General features: G+C 39.4%; 1 protein-coding gene across 3 annotated transcripts in view; it reads right to left on the minus strand.

Annotated features, from left to right (window-relative positions):
- Positions 1-486: 486 nt before the first annotated feature.
- The window catches only part of LOC122794405 (L-threonine 3-dehydrogenase, mitochondrial-like), a 121,685-nt gene continuing 105,161 nt past the window's right edge, over positions 487-17,010 (minus strand). For all 3 annotated transcript variants that reach the window (XM_044062771.1, XM_044062770.1, XM_044062772.1), the window contains exons 8-9: positions 14,934-15,203; positions 487-5,818 (exon numbers count right to left, since the gene is read on the minus strand). In XM_044062771.1, coding sequence (XP_043918706.1) covers positions 5,679-5,818; positions 14,934-15,203 — 410 coding nt within the window. In that variant the 3' untranslated portion in view covers positions 487-5,678. The remainder of the gene's footprint in view (positions 5,819-14,933; positions 15,204-17,010) is intronic.

Consider the following 17,010-nt stretch of genomic DNA (forward strand, 5'->3'; position numbering starts at 1 on the left):
TTACTTTACGTAAAATGCTTGTCATTTTATTTGTATTTGCCATATGGCACGGGTTGTGGCTGAATAGGTCTTATACCAGCCCACTCACCTGGTTAACAAATCAATAAATAGATACACTGGTAGGGAAAAGGGGAACTATAGAAGAAAAGCAGTTAATCTGGGACAGAAAGAATGGTATACCAGCTGGAGACTTAAGAGTGGAACCCTGAGGAAGGCCCTCAATCATCACATTTGCCTGTGATAGGAAAACTGGTGACCTGAAGCAGGTCATACATTCAGAAACAAATTAAATCTTAAAGCACATGCTTAGTACCATTTTATGCCCTTACTGTACAAATCGTTTAAGAACAGATCAAAACAGGCCTTTATTCAGACACCTTTAGTTCTGGATGTCAAACAAAGCAGACACAATTAAATCTATTATAGCAAAAGCAGCTACTTTGACATTTTAAAACTGAAATATGAGTAAAGTCCATGAGGCAAACAGGATTTTCATTTTTGTAATTTTATTATTATTCATATTCTTAAAGATACTGGCACTTAAGAGCAACCTTCCCACTCCTCACCTAGAACATAGCTTATACAGACAGGTCAGTTTCAAAATACAAGGCCCTGTCAGTCTCACATAAGGAGCAGCTATGATGACATAAATGTATGGCCTACAATCTTAAAAAAAAAAAAAAAAAGACACACAAAAAAAACATTGTTTATGTAGGTCAGGAAGGAAAATACTTGTTTCAATATATTCGATGCATTTCAAAACACTGAAATAGCTGCATTAATTGGGACTAAAACTTTAATTTAAAAATGTCACCCATTGCAAAAAGTCAATTCAGAACTGCCGGCGCAAACGTGCGTCAAAATCTGAAAGATCAGGTCTGTCCTGCCTACAGCAGAACCTTCCAAGGCAAATGTTCTAAACACTGGGCCGTTTTACTGAAAATAAATACTCTCAAAAAATATTTCTGCTGTTCTAGCCACAAATAACAGATATTGCCTTACCATATTGTTTATTTCTAAAAGGAGTCCTTCCATATGGGTTCTATATTTGGATTATCTCCTGCAAGAATCAGTATCATTTCCTGAAACTGATACAGCACCGATCCACATAGAGCTTTTTCAGACTCGTCACAAGAGCACTGTATGGTTAAGTGACTTGCTCAAAGCCACAAAGGCAAATGCAGGCTGTAGTAATCCAACCTTGTAGCACTGGAAGCAGCTTGTTAATAGTTCAGATCCTAAGTCCTTTACTCCAGCTCCTTGACTGTCAGAGTGTACATAGTATAAATGTACTGTACAGAGTTCCTGCACTTGCAGACAGATGCACTCCTGCAAGGACACATGCTGTGCCATCAGACATTGACTACATAAGAGTGATCATCCCATATGCCCACCAATTCATTCCTTTCACACTAGTGGGTACCTTGCTGCAAATTAACAAAATATTGCATGAGTGTATGTATTTGCCCATTCAGTGGGAAATTCAACAGTTAAGTCCAGCAGGAGGAACAATCCTCATGCAGGGAGAGTAACCAACCAAGGAAGGCCTCTTTGTAGATCAACTAAGACACTAAGAATGTATCCACTACATCAAAACTAGATGACATTCCTTAATGGATCCTATGGTTCAGCTGAATTCCAAACAGTAGAACAAGATCAACTAAGACATTAAGAATGTATCCACTACATCAAAACCAGATGACATTCCTTAATTGATCCTATGGTTCAGCTGAATTCCAGACAGTAGAACAATCAAGATGGAGATGGGTAGAGAACCACATAAGGACTGGAAAAAAGGCAGAATATTGAGGAATACCTATCAGAAGTCTAGCTCCATGGCCAATGGAAGAAAAGGTCGTCAGAGAAAGGAGCATTACAGGCTCAAATCACCTCAGCAACCTAGCCTGTCAAGCACAGACCAATAAAGCAGTGAAGACAGTTACTTATAAAGAGATGCTGACCAGTCTGCAGCCAGAAGGCATAATAATTACTGCTGCAGAGAACCCAATTGTCCCCCCACCCAATAAGGATAAAAGACAATTGTAGAACTCCAGCTTTCAGGACATAAAGGTGAGCTACTGGTCCATCGAACCCAAAACCAGACACTTTGGGGGACTACTCCAGAAGGAGTGAAGGGTCTTTAATTCCTTTCTCATTCTGCTCCTGCAAAGAACCAGATAAGACCAACTTATCTACTCTCTCAAGGGAAGTGGAATGGAGGGGGCTTCCTCCATGGTCTGAAAAAAGGCACATCCTCTTAGAGGCCCTGATGACTTTAAAGGACTCCACTGGAACGAGAAGATGAGGTCATTGGTCAGGTGGTCAAAGGCTACTTAAGTCTCTTCACGGTGTGTGTGTGTGTGTGTGTGTGTGTGTGTGTGTGTGGGGGGGGGGGGGGGTGATCACTGAACAGAAATAGGTAAGTTTTCAGAGACATCCAAGGGCAAGAACAATCCATGTCCTCCCTGTCTCACTGATGGATCAGAATGAAAATAAATTATTGCCATGAACTCAAGAAGGTATGGAAAAATTGCTATTAAAAGTGGGAACTTCCAACCCCAAAGTAGGGATACAAAATAAAAATCTCCAGTTCTATCTTGCTACCCTAGCAGGACGAGGAGACACAGTTCTTAAATGTCCTCAAGGGCCATCTCTTCTCCCAAAAAGGACGGATGAGTGGGCCCAAAAGTCTTGATAAAAAATTTTAATTAATGGGAATGAGAACTGATGTGGCAGTCTAGCCCAGATGTGGGAGAGAGGGGGGTTTCTCAGCAAGGAAAGACTACAGCCCATGCATAAAAAGTTAAAAGATCACCTGCCATGCCTAGAACAGGGTGGTAATGGTGCCAGGTGTTAACAATGAGGCTGAGGTTCAGTAAACCTTACTCTGAAATCCGGGCGGCCTACCTTTCAACACCAGGGGTTGGAGCATGGAGACAGGATCTCAATTCATTCCATTCTGTTTTCATCAAAAACAGAATACAGTAAACTTGGCCTCTTTCCCCATTGTCTATGCAACAATGTAATTGTAGTATTTAAGTAAGGGGAGGAAGCCTCCATAAAGGTGACTTAAAAGATGTTTCTGTAAGGGGTCTGTGCACCCGACTTTCTGAAGAAGACACTAACTCCAAGTTCTACTTTCAATAGAAACATAATTAGGTAAATGGATATGACTCCACAAGGGCTTGCGTTCTCCATGGAAGACTGGGCCCATAGGCTGGTCCCCAGGCTCTTCTGGTAAGGGGTCTTTTTCTGGTGATACAGCTGCTGCCACCTCCTGCTGAGCTACTGGAGTAACGCCATGCCAACCTGCAACAGTTCAGAAACAAGGACCAAGTCATGAATCACATAAGTGTGTGACTAGTATGTACAGGGAGTTGTGCCAAATGAGAACAATGTATGATGGCATATGGAAGGATGAGAGGCTAGCCTTAGACCTTAAGGGTGAAATCCTATATCCAAAATTCTATGTTCCCACTGAAAGTCAAACTACTTGCTCTCACACCTTGGTCAGAGAACTTGACTACCTGCTCTCTCTCCCATCTTGACCACAGGACCTGGCTGAAGGTCACCTTGTATCTCCTTTTTTATTAGAAAAGACTCAGGGTCTCTATGCGTCTCCTCTTCTGCCAGGGAGAAGCAGTTAATATGGAGTTTGTGGGTGTGGGTGTGGGGGCTTAGCAGATGAAGCCTTAGCCCAGTGTTCCACTGGTCCATAAATGTATGTTTCAAGTGGCCACTTCATGTGATACTGCAGGGTCAACCCAGGATTGGTGCAATCAAGTAAGGAACAGGTGTGGCAAATACCCTAGGATTCAACCCCCTAGGATGAATGTCAGGGATGCTCCTGTTTAGTTTCTCTCCCATCAGCGTCTCGTGGATGCCCCCTGAGAAGGCCTCCATTTCTGAGATGGCCAGGGCACTTTAGTCTCCATCCTCCTCAAGTTCTATACAGAAACACAAGATTCAAATATGATTGTGCCCCTGCTGACTGGAGACAATACCCATTCCTACAAGGCCCAAGGCCATGGAAAGCAGGTATGTAACTCCGGGAGGACTATGCTCCAGCCAATCTTCCAAGCAAAGTCTCCAGTGCTGAAACTCTTGCCTACCTATAAGACTGACAAGAATGACCCTCCAACTGGTTCCATGAGAAGCTTAAGTCTGCCATTGCTTTGAACTTTGGTAGCAGAAGGTAACAAAATGGCATGTGAAAGCAGACTTTTTACTCCTGACAGCAAGGACAGATCTGAATTGTGTGGGTGGCAAGAAAAGACCTAATGGCTGCAAGGAACATAAAGCCCTTATAAAGTCAACAGACAAATGTCATGGATGTGTGTCTATCCCCCAGTGTAAGCATACCTGGAAAAAAAGATGCGCAATGTCCAAAGGAGGGTTCTCATTACTTAGATCCATGTATAAACGTTTAGTAACTTTACTGCAGTGGACAGGAGAGGGGGCAAGATAAACTATAAGAAATTTCAGCTCCTAGAAAATGCTAAAAAATGTATTTGCTATTTGCATCTGAAAGGGTGTGGGACATGCTTATCCAAGTACAACAGAATTACCCGAATTTCTAGTTTTGGAACTGATGTGACATTAAAAAATTATGACCGCTCAGAACAGCTTCTGTAAGTCTCCATTTTAAGGTAATGTTCTGAAAAGCAAAAATGCTCAAACGGCTTACAAGGGCAGTAGTAAACATTCATGTATCTGTATTTGTTTTCCAGGGTAGAGCACTGATCTCCATGGACTTTTTTCAGATTCAGCCTGGGAGTGGTGTCTGGTTATGTGAGTTGCTCAGAGTCACACAGTCAGGCAATAAAGACTGATCGGATCAAACCTTGCACCACTGGTGCCACAGGAAACAACTCCTTAATCCTCCAAGTCAATTGCCAGACAAACATGCTACTACCATATCATATGATTTCAAAAACAATATGGTAACCTTGTTAAGAAAACAAATGATTGTAGTCTTACTCCTATTCACTCCAATGTAATGCCCATCTACACAGCATTGTTACGCTACAGTGACAGAATAGTTTGGAGTAAGGCTTGATGAAGTCCAGTGCTGGCAAGCTTTCTGCAATTTGAGCCTCATCCTGGGATAGGGGAATGCACATTAACACCAGCTGACACTAAAATCTGATATGCCATTGGTGATATTTTTCTAGCAGTTGAGGTATTGTTATTACACTTAAATATCTGCTGTTATACTGAGTAATAATATTGTCTAAATGAATTTCTACTTCCCAACACACTACCATTGAGCTCAACAGTACTACCAGTTGTTCTGCAGTTCTGCTGGCTGCCACAAACTTATTATGTCGTTTAATAAATAATTTGTACAGTTTATAGAACAAACTCTTGAAAAAGTTACAACCTTTTGAGCAAGACATACAATGAACAGTAACTAAAGAATGGTGAAATCTTGCATCTGTGCAATCAAGTTGCAGAACCTCCATCCTTCAGTCAAGCAGAACATCACATAACGGAGTGCAACAAACGCTGTTTAACATTTTACAGTTATCATCTACTGTAATTCAACAGACAGCTTGTATGTCATAAATTATACAGGATGTACATAAATTCATCATTATGTAAATTTCTGGTCCATTTATTTTTCAGCATCTAGTGCTGGCAAAGGCTGATGAAAAAATAAAGTCCTTTGCTTTGGCTTAATTGGCACGGGCAACCCTGGTTTCTGAGTTTAAAATATTCAGCATCACAGTCACTAACTCTGATAAATCATAGTCATGTTTCCAGCCCCAGTCCTTGCGAGCATTGCTGTCATCAAACTTCACAGGCCAGCTGTCAGCTACAAAACATCAGAAAAAAAGATTCTGTAAGAAGTGATTATAACACCTGAAAATTAAAATCAGTCTTAATCATTACCAGAGGTAACATAACATTTATAGTTCCATGTAAAAGCACCATAAATTATACCAGTGTTCACATACTACACGGAGTAGTTTTACATAACAATTACTTATGCTTATAACCACTTTAAAAGGATTAATGGGCTTTATTTTGCAATATAGGAATGTCAGCTGGGGCAATCTGTTCTGTACTATTGCACTTGTAAACACTAAATTCAATGTATGCCTTCTTGAAAGTATGCTGCTTCATATAGGTAAACTTTTTTCTCACTGTATTTAATGGCTCCCCGTTGAAATGTAAGCACTTGAAATGCTGAGTGGCAACATACTGAAAAAAAAAGAAGCAAAGTCCAAATGAAAGGTGAATCTCTAACATTGCTCTTTTCCTTTAACCTTCTTTTTTGAAGGAGGGCAAGCACCTTGCACCCCCAATGTACCCAAGCTCCAAACTTACATATACCAAGTCTGAAACTGCAATACCACTGAGGAAAATGGGAATATTCTCGGATTTGGTATATGTAAGTCAACTTTTTCAGCCATTCAGTCTTGGTATTTTGGGACCCGTTCTAGCAGGTCTAGGCATTTTAAATGTTTAATATAGTTAACACTTTGTGATCTCTCTATCCTGCATTATTCTTGGACAGGCATTTGGAAATACACATGCCTCTTTAATGGTTCTACACGGCTGGCTTACTTCCTATAACCAGTAATATCCACAGTGAATTTTTACAGCTTTTGTGGTCTTTTTTGTACTGGAATGTCTGATTCCATTTCTGATTATGAGACTGTATTTAGTCAAGAACTGTGCAGCTGTGTGGGAAACAAATCCCACAAAAAAGATTTCCATGACAAGTGATTCTTTTCCTTGGCCCAGGGTTCACTATGGAATCCTGTTTTCACTATGTTTTTTCCACCCAAAGGAAAATCTGTAAACAGAATCAGTCTCTCCGGGAGTTCACAGCCAAGAAGTAGAGACAGAGAGAGAAGTGCCCAATTCCATACCATCATGACACTGGCAAACCCTCTAGGAACCTTCTGCAGAAGAAATGACATGCCTATTGTAGAGGGGAAAAGTATCGGGGAAACCAATTACAATTTGCTGGATGACACTAGCTTCCATGTGTCCTGCAACTCCAGGCATGGTGAGGCACTTTTGCAGCCCTCTAACTCACTGTCATCTTGGCAAGGCCTCTGGTACAAAACACTCTAAAGGCAAACAGTTCTCGTATCTCATGTCTTCCCACACAATCTTGTCCTTGAGGAGGTTACTTATAGCACTTCCTGCAGCAAAGAAATTGTAAATAGATTATTGCTTTAATTCAATTAACAGATTTCATGGGAAGAGATGGGTTAAAATTAGGCAAATGATACTTGAAGTATATGTAGTCTTTTGGTTAAAATGTCTTAGGGGCTATCTAATCGGTGCATGTTGAGACTAGCTGTATGGATTTGGTTTATTAAAGCAGTTACAATGGCAGTTAACATTAATAAAGTTTGTGTATGAATGAAGATTTTTAATGGTACAGTGGTACATCAAGGACCTATAAAATTAATCAGCATACCAAATATGGGACAAAATAGGAAAGTCAATATGAAACAGAACCAAGACAGAGATAATAATAGGAGAGAACACACAGCTTTCTTATATTCCCACTATGAAGAAGTGTACAGGTGAGCATAAGGAACCAAATCTTAATCTTGACAGTAAAAGGTCTCACCATCCTGCTCCAGACATGGCAGGAAAATCAGGTGGCAAGTTTCAGTATAAATGGAGAATCAGAAGTAAGGCAGGGGAAGCACTTCTACAATATTTTCATGTGAAGCTGACCGTTCCTAGCACCGAAAGAGTTGGCAGAAGGGAGGGAGGAGTGAAAAAAAAATGAGGGACAGTTAATATAGAACAGCAGCATTTGGGAAGCTATTCCTGTGGGAGAAGATGTTACATATGCTTACTGCTATTGCAGTATCACTTTTTGCCAAAAGTGCTGTAACTAATATCTTCAGCATTTCAATAATAGTTTCCTGTTTACAGCAACATGTCGAAACTACATCTTGCTCAAACAGCCTTCTCAGAGGCACAGCCTAGTGCAAAATACTGCAACATTACAATAAATGTCTGCAATGTTTACTTGTCTTCTGTATTTGATATCAGACACCTTTGATATTAAAATATGGCCCCCATATATTTTAAACTTGTCCCTAGTTTCCTTTCAAAGTAGCTCAACACACACTGCAGATATTCAACTCTTGGCATTTCTTGCCAATAATCTGACTTGCACAATTGCCCTACCATTTTGTGCATTTTCAGACTTCATCACTAATAGTGAAACCAAACTCTTTTTCATGTTTCTGTTAATATGGCTTTTGTTTACACATAATTGAAAATGCATCTTAACTACCAGCTTCCACAAAACAGATTAAATGCACCTTACTTCCTCTAAATAGCATAACTTTCCTTCTCACCTCTATTATTGCTACATGTATTCTCATGTTTATTTCTGCCTTTTCAACCAACTTTCCTTTTTGTCACACATCCATATCTTCAAATTCTTTGCACTGTGCACTTGTTTTATTTTGTCCATGTACTTTATATAAATCCAGTTTTGATGAGGTTAGACTTGCTTCCCTTAACAGTATTCCTCTTGTCTGATCATATCTTATGCCACAAATTGTTCTGTCTCTTACTAGTGAATCACAAAACTCACCAAATCCATAGTTTTTGGCTTGATTCTTAATCCCAGTGTTGTTGCCTGCCCCTTATGCTAATATGACAACATAATTTCCTCCTGCTACAAGTTTCTGTTGACAATAAGCACAAAAGTATAATTTTGCAAGTCTCTCCACTTAAACTACTCATAAAGCTAAAAGACCTATGATCAAATTGTTAATATTGCGTGTTCTGATACTGCTTGCACTGATTTTAGTATTAAATTAGTGAGTTTTTACTATAATTAGTTTACAGATTTTTGCTGGTGGCAGAAGGTGGTTTCCAGGCTAATTTTGTATTGAACAAACAGGGGGCTGGAAGGGTGGCCTAATGGTTAAGGTGTTTGCTTTACAAACACAAGGTGCAGGGTTTGAGTCTCACAAGGGATAACTGGCTAGGCTTAAAATGACTCACAAGAGCAGTTCGCCTAGAACTAATCTATGAACCTATGAACCTCAATGAAAAGAGCATCCAAACATTATCCTAAACAAACTGAACTTCAAGCAGTTATAATCACCCCTGCCCCCCACAGTAATCCCTGTCAGTATCACAGAACAGCACTTCCCCACAACTTCTCTAACCAGTCTGATAGTCATCTATGAATACTCAAACTGCATGAGAGTGTGTGAGAGATGTACATATATAAAACATCTTGGAAACAATAATCTCACAAAATAAATTCAAGACACTAAAATCATCAGCAGTACACTGCACATCACATATCTCCAAGACCATCACAATACACATAGCCCCTTATATGCTGATGTTCTAAATATTAACTTGCCTAAACTCCAGAGACCTCTACAACACAAACTATACACACAAGCACACCCAGCAAGTTAAACCTACCTCCTTACCCAGCACAAGAAGTCTCAAAGTAAATGCTGAGCCTACTATTACTGACCCAACCAAACATTCTTGTTACAGGTGACTCCATTGTAAGGCATACAGATCTGCCTCTTACCATGCTGAGCAAAGAAAGAGTAACAGTTAGTTGCTTGTCTGGTGCCAGAATCAGGTGGATCACGCATGCACACAAGTCCTTGAACAACAAGTACCAGTATTGCTATTGTAGTTCATTCTGGTTTAAATTACTTGAGGGGTACCTCCCTGCACTATATAGAGAGAGACATGATGGAGCTCTCAGAACACGTGTCCAAGGCAGGTATTAACCTAGCATCATTCTACCTTCCCCAAGGATAATGTCGCAATATGAGCAAAAAATAATTGACTTCAATAATTGTCATTTTTGCTGTCATTCAAAGAGGGTCCAATAACTGTCTGCTAGGGATGATATGACTGACTGACCAGGGTTTCAATTACTGGCAAAGACACTGTCCACCCTATAGTGCCTTTTATATGCAATGCCAACCTGAAAAGTATACCAACATAATGAAATAAGCAAAAGAAAATATGAATGTGTTACTGATCAATGCTAGGAGCCTAAACAAGAAAAAAACCTTCTGCCACCACTCCCTTCTTCACCTTGGAGGAAGTTGAAGTCTGTGTAGTGACTGAGACATGGTTTAAAATGGCAGAGAGCTAAATGCGGAGGAGGAGTAGCAGTGTCTCAGTCTTCACCCAGAAGAGACTCGCGTCAACGCTGCTAAAGCAGCATGATGCACTACAGCTTCTTCATGTCCAAATAATCATCAGAAAGGTCCTGTACCATATATTAGCTAGCTATAAAAAGTCCCTGTATGACCCAAGAAAGCCACAATGCCCATCTACTGAAACTAGACTCACTCTGTATTAAACACAATAGTACCATTTTCCCAAGTGAACTAAACTATCCAGTTATAGACTGGGAACCTACATTACCACAAGTGCACAAGCACAGAAATTCCTGGATTGTGTCAATACAAATGCTCTGGAACAACTGGTCAGAGTACCCACTTGGAGAACAACATCTCAGATCTTATCTTTACTAATACAAGGGCATCTTGCACCATCCCTTGTGTATCTTCATCACTTACTAGGTCTGACCATAAAGCAGTCTCCTTCAAAATAAAACTGAAACCAGAGATCCCTTCCACCCAAGGTACCATTAGAAATTTCTTTATGGCAAGGTACCTTTTCTTAAGTGATACGTTGGCAAGTTTCAATCCCTACTAAATCCAGTTAACTCCACTGAACACATGGAAGCATACACCACCACTGTACACCAGCATGTAAACAACTGCATAAATGCAGATCTACCCTCTATGGACAATTGCAGAGCAAACCTAAGAAAAAGAAAAATCACATGGTAGAACCATAATAACAAGCTTTACAATAAAAGGAAGAGAATTTTAACCAAAAGTAAGAGCCATTCCCAAAATGTTAGCACTATTATCACTGAAACAAGTAAACAACTCAGGAGTTTAATAAAATATAAAAGTCAAGTATTAGGCTAAAATAGCCTGCTCAAGCCAAAGACAATCACAAAGCATTTTTAGTTTACAGCTAACCTATGTCCAGCATACAAGGCATCCTCCAATCCAGTACTGATGGATTTACTGCACATCAGCAAGTCAAATGGCATCAGAAATATTCAGTTCAAAGATGAAAACCTCTTTTGCAACATCAACAGAAAGGTTTGGAGGGACAGGTATATCTTGCAGAGGATACAAATGCTCTGGAACAGACCCCCCATCCATATTCAAGAGAACTTGGATCTATAGGGCTGTTTAACAGAACATTTACCCCATTACTGCCCCCTGTTCTACTACTGGTTAGAGGCAGCTCCTAAATACTTTATCCCATGGGTAAGACCAATAAAATAAACCAAGTGGGATAAGTTAAATTCAAGCACCAAAAGGAAATTGGCTAGGCTTAAAATAACCTGCAAGGGCAGCTAGCCTAGTACTTGTATACTAACCAATGATTCTTTAGCTAAGTAACATAAGTATCTATGGTCTCTGCAAGACCTTGTGCCTTTAACAAAAATAAATAAGTTCTTTCTAGGCCCTCAATAATTCCTGAACTTCTCTTACTACTATTTTTCTTCTTAGACAGTGTTTTGGCTATTTCATGAAAGACAACAAATGAGCTAAATTTCTAGACTCAAAGCACTCAGTTTTCTGTTAAACTGCCTTGCAGAGAGAGCATGCCTAACTGTTGCAACTGAACCATTTTTTTCTAACTGCAAATTATATTTCTGTGCTTACTGACTCCCTGCTGAACTTACAGAAATCCAGTCTATAAACCAATTTAAAATATCTCTCAAAAATACCTAAAATGTCACTGACTGTGCCCCTGTACCAACCCTGACTAATCAGCTCACCACTTTATTTTACCTGGCTATCTGTAAAATAGTCTCAAAAGTCTATAATATTTGACTATCGTTCTCATATATATTGTATTACTGAATGACATGCTACCTATTCAGCCTTGTACCACTAAAATGTCTAAGTTCAAACAAGAAAACTAATGTTAAATTATAAGTATGTATTCCAAGTTTTTAAGTATAAATGTAATCCTATAATTCTGTACTGGTATCTGTATGTAACTATATAAAACTGCTACTGTTAACTCTTATGTAACTATTCACATGTGGCGCTTTTCTCCCCGGGCCTCCGCTAAAAATGGACCTGAGTCCAGTCGGACTATCCCGGTTAACAAATGTAAAATAAATAAATAAAACTGTTAAAAACAAATACACTTCTTCCTTTCTGACACTGTGTAACATTTAGAAAGTGCCTAACTAACTCAGATATTTTAGATGTTTTCCAGCCTCCATATCTTTCCCAACATACTTCAGACAGATTTAGACTAAGAGCAGTGGCATCTGAAAAATGCAGACATGTAGAAAAAGCCTATCCACATCACTTCTCTTAGGTTCATAGAACAGCATTAGGCTAACTGTCCTTATGGGCATTTTAAGCCTAGTCAGTTATCCCATATCAGAATCAAACCCTGCAACTTGTGTCTGCAAGTTAAACACCTTAACCATTACACCAACCTCCTGCCACATGAAATGTCTGGGTGTGCAAGGGTGCCTTGCCCTACCCTGCAAAATAACTTTCCTCCAAGGTTCACTAAAATAACATTTCGGCTTTTTTTAGTAAATCGATTGGAACTTGTTTAGAATTGTTAACTGAGTGACATGAATCCACTATATTACATTATGTATAATGTATAAATTACAAAGACATGCATCTGGAGCATTTCTCTCTTGGCCTCCACTGAAAATTGGCTCGTTCCAAGTCTGACATTCCTGGTAAACAAATGTTAATTAAATATATTGGGGACACATCACCAGCAGGTAGTATAAAGCCCTTCTCATTCTTTCTCTGGGAGTTTGGAAGATTGGACCTCCAGCATATTAACCAAATAAAGAAATACATGTATAAGCAAGATATTCTTATCAATTTAAGAGTCACGATGAGCTGAAGATTTGAGCTTGTAAGCTCATGCAATTGTGATAGGATCATCTCAGCAACTGCATGCATGAAGACATTTAAACAATAAACAGCACAATATTCTTAAGTGATTCAATTCAACAGGGTACAGTGCCAAAGTTCTGTGCCAAAAGTTTTTTTTTTGACAAGTGCTACAAAGGGAAGGTAAGGGCTGGTTGCTTAGAAAGTACAATTAACCTGGTGAGAATGATTTCTGTCTGGTTGCTGTCTCCTTAAGTTATATTACGTTACAAAGTTAAGGGTCACTATCAAGGAGGGGGGTGTCTACCTAAAATTATGTGTCCCTGGAGATGACTACAGTATGGACTAGAAGTGGAGGTGGCACAACCTCCTGCATGGAGGTATGGTGGAAGGTTTTGCCTCCTACAAAAGAAAAGCATGTTTGTTATATCTGGTTCATTTTTGGCTCTGTCCATCTGAGAGACTTTTATTTAGCTGATTAATCTACAGCCATTCTCATGTTGTCTAACTGCATTAAGATGCAGAAGCCACACTCTGACACAGCCGAGCTAGACATTGCTATGGCTGCTGGAAAATGCAGCTGAGCTAGACATTGCTATAGCAGCTGTAATATGCAGCTGAGATAAACATTGCTATGGCAGCTGGAAAATGCACTGTTCACTGCTGAAGTCACTAATCTGAGGGTCTGAAGATCAGATGCAACATGTAACCGTGTGTCTAGAATTTGGTGAGGAGAGGCATCATTTACCAAGGACATTTTCACATACTCACTGGGCAGTGATGACATTAAAACATCTGCTCGTATGAAATGCTCCAGTAACCAGTAGTTAGTGAAGTGGTTATTCTAATCAGGTTTTTGGGTGGGGGGTAGTAAACTTAAAATATTATTTGGTATACATGGAGACTGGCAGGCTTTTCCATTTTAATTTCTTCAAATGTTTATGGTTTCCAGTACCATAAAGGAATGGATGTCATTCTTACATCATGGTATTAAAGTTCATGAACTTAGCATTGCTTCAGTCCTTGAAACTTGCCAGGAATACTTTTCGCACTAGCAACATCATGCAATGTACCCACAGCTGCCTCCTTCTGTAGTTCATATTATATTACCTACATTTGTATACCTGAAAATTCTTTAGCAGCCCTGTTGTTCCTACTATTATAGGAACTGTATCTATTCCTTATTGAACTAGTTTCTGCTCAATATCCTGGTATAACCATGACTTTCAGTACACAGGACACTACAGACACTACATGTAACTATTTCAATAATTTATGCAACTTTTGTCATTTTCTCTTTGAGTACAGTATCTGGTTTTCTTGCTTCTACGTTCTTGAAGATTGGTACTAGATTATTCTGCAAACCATTACTACTACATTTCCCATAATTACTCGTGTTTAATGCTTCCAGTGCTTCTCAGCTACCTTTATATTGTAGTAGTTGCTCTTCCTTGAAAGCAGGCCAATGTCTCCAAACTAACAACTGTGTAGTTTTCAAAACTAAACTCATTACAGCTTATTAACAAATATATGCCCCTTGATTTTCCGCAGAACTGATGTCAGTACAATATGAAGTAAAGGGAATTAAAGGATTCCTGTGTAGTAGTACTAAAATGGTAGAATGGATAATCAACCTGTGTTCTTCAAAAGAGATTCAGCTATGTCTCTTCCTCATCCTTAATGTCAGGTAATACTCTTCCTTTCATTGGCAAATTTTACCAGGCAGCTTAATGAATAATATACACAGAACAGTCTTCTGAGTCTTAATTGCAAAACACTTCACACACTGACCATTAGTTTAGCATAGTATGCTTGACAAAGTTTGATGGTCTGGGTTAATCACAATTCAGTAAAAAATAAAAAAATGAGAAATCAGGAAGTTGGGAAGTCTGAAAGTAGCTTAGATTGTCATACACCTTCCACAGAAGAAATCTGTGGCCCATTTCCTGCTTTCCCAAGTATTCGGTGAAGGATGGTACTTACCAATTCCTTGTCGAACTTTATCCACATTGTACGAGACCTGCAGGTCTGGCAGATATTTCCGCACCTCATTTACTAGTTCTTCAGGGTTGAAGCTCATTGCATTAATGTTGTACGTCCTCATTGTAAGACACTCAGCTGGTGCTTCCAAAATTTCAAGTGTGGCTCTCAGGCAGTCATCTATGTACATCATAGGTAAGCACGTATCTGGTTTCAGGTAGCATTCAAACTTGCCCTCCTTTATGGCATCATGGAAAATTTGGACTGCATAATCTGAAGAAAAAAGAAAAACAGAGGACTTAAATGGTTAAAATGCTGAATTTCATTTCCTGTCACTATATGCTAAAACATACTGCTTTAACATAAATTAACTAATAGTCAAGAGATCTCTGGTAACAAGGAATACAAGTCTTCATTAAAGATCAGCTAGAATTATATATGGAAAACTCATGAGAATCTATTTAGATTAGACAGCAGTGTTTCGTTTTCACTCCTTGGCAGCCAAAGTCTAGGAAAGACTTTTAACACACAATGGAAAAGTGGTTACAGAAAACTACACGAGATGTAAAAACGTAGACTTACTTATATACAAAAACAAACAAACCATTCATATTTACTTGGTTGTATATTCTTGCAGTTCTCTCCTTACTGGGAAAACTTTTAAAATAAATAATTAGCAAATCGTTGAAGGCAGTATAGCAGTGGCTCTGCAAGTACTGCACTTAATTTTTGTGGTGGAAAACAAGAAGGCTGTGGGTTCTATTTCCACTCCAGGCAATTAGACTGCTGATACTATTACCAGGTACTCTGTTCCTGAGTGCATCACTCATTTGATGAAATGTTAAATGGAGGTCTCATCAGCTTGAGCTGGTGGTAGCTCAGATGGATTTAAAAGATCCTGTGGCACCTATCAAAGAGTAAGGGAAGTTTCCTTAATGTCCCAGTCAAATTTCCATTAGTAGTAGAAATACCACTTTAGATCTCCCTTGAAAAAAGCGATCACTATCCTAGTGGGACTTCTTCTTTCGGCTTTTCCTGGTTAGGGGTCGCCACAGTGGATCATCTGTCTGCTCATGATTGGCAGTGGAGTTTTACAGTGTCGAGTTGCCAGCCTGGCGCCCAACCTTCCACAGAAGGCACACTCATGCACACACACACACCTAGGGCCAATTTAGAGAGTGTCCAATCCGCCTACAGCATGTTTTTGGGATGTGGGAGGAAACCGGAGCACTCGAAGGAAACTCACGCAACCACAGGGAGAACATGCAGACTCTGCACAGAAGGCACCTCAGCCGAGAATCAAACCAGAGAACTTCTTGCTGTGAGGCAACAATGCTAACCGCTGCACCACCGTGGCCACCCCACTATCCTAGTGGGACTAATGTGGTCAAATAAAAGATAATAAGATGCCACAGGAAGAACAATGCATTGTATAAGTATACCAAACATTTATTTTCTAATTTTACTGGTAATGACAAAGTTAATAAACCCCATTCTGATTTTGGTGCTTGGCAAAAGAACTTGGACAAAGAAAATATGTGGATTATCACACTGGAGCACATTTTTAGTCTGGTTAACATGAAGCATTTTAAATTAAATTTAAATATTTCAATGCATTGTGTTATTTTTACCACTGGATGTCATTTACAAACTTTTATTCAATTTTATTGCTCATTACAAGCTAGGTATTTTTTCTAGTGATAGGGAGGCGTTTGACTCTGCTGTACTCCAGAATATCCTTCCATGAAGACCACCCTGGGTTTTTTACTAGCTACGGACTCTGTCCCAGCAGTTGGACGAAAAAGACCATATCGGATACAAAAATTATGTACTCACCATAATGATGCATCTGTGATGTCAATTTTTGTCCTTCCTCAACCGATCTCCCTCCATTCCCCCTTCCATTTGTAAAAGATGCATATAAGACTTCCTTGTACGACTTAGGAGTATGCTATCTTAGTTCTTTCCTGATTAAGCTCCAGACACTTTTCTTTCCTATTTCTAGAGTTTGAAAAGCTATTTACAAGTCTGTTCTGCATACCTTTTACTATGTCTAGAGACTAAGGTGGCAAACTCAGTC

Source organism: Protopterus annectens, chromosome 2.part1 (assembly GCF_019279795.1).
Source record: "Protopterus annectens isolate FY-2018-M chromosome 2.part1, PAN1.0, whole genome shotgun sequence".
NCBI lineage: Eukaryota > Metazoa > Chordata > Ceratodontiformes > Protopteridae > Protopterus > Protopterus annectens.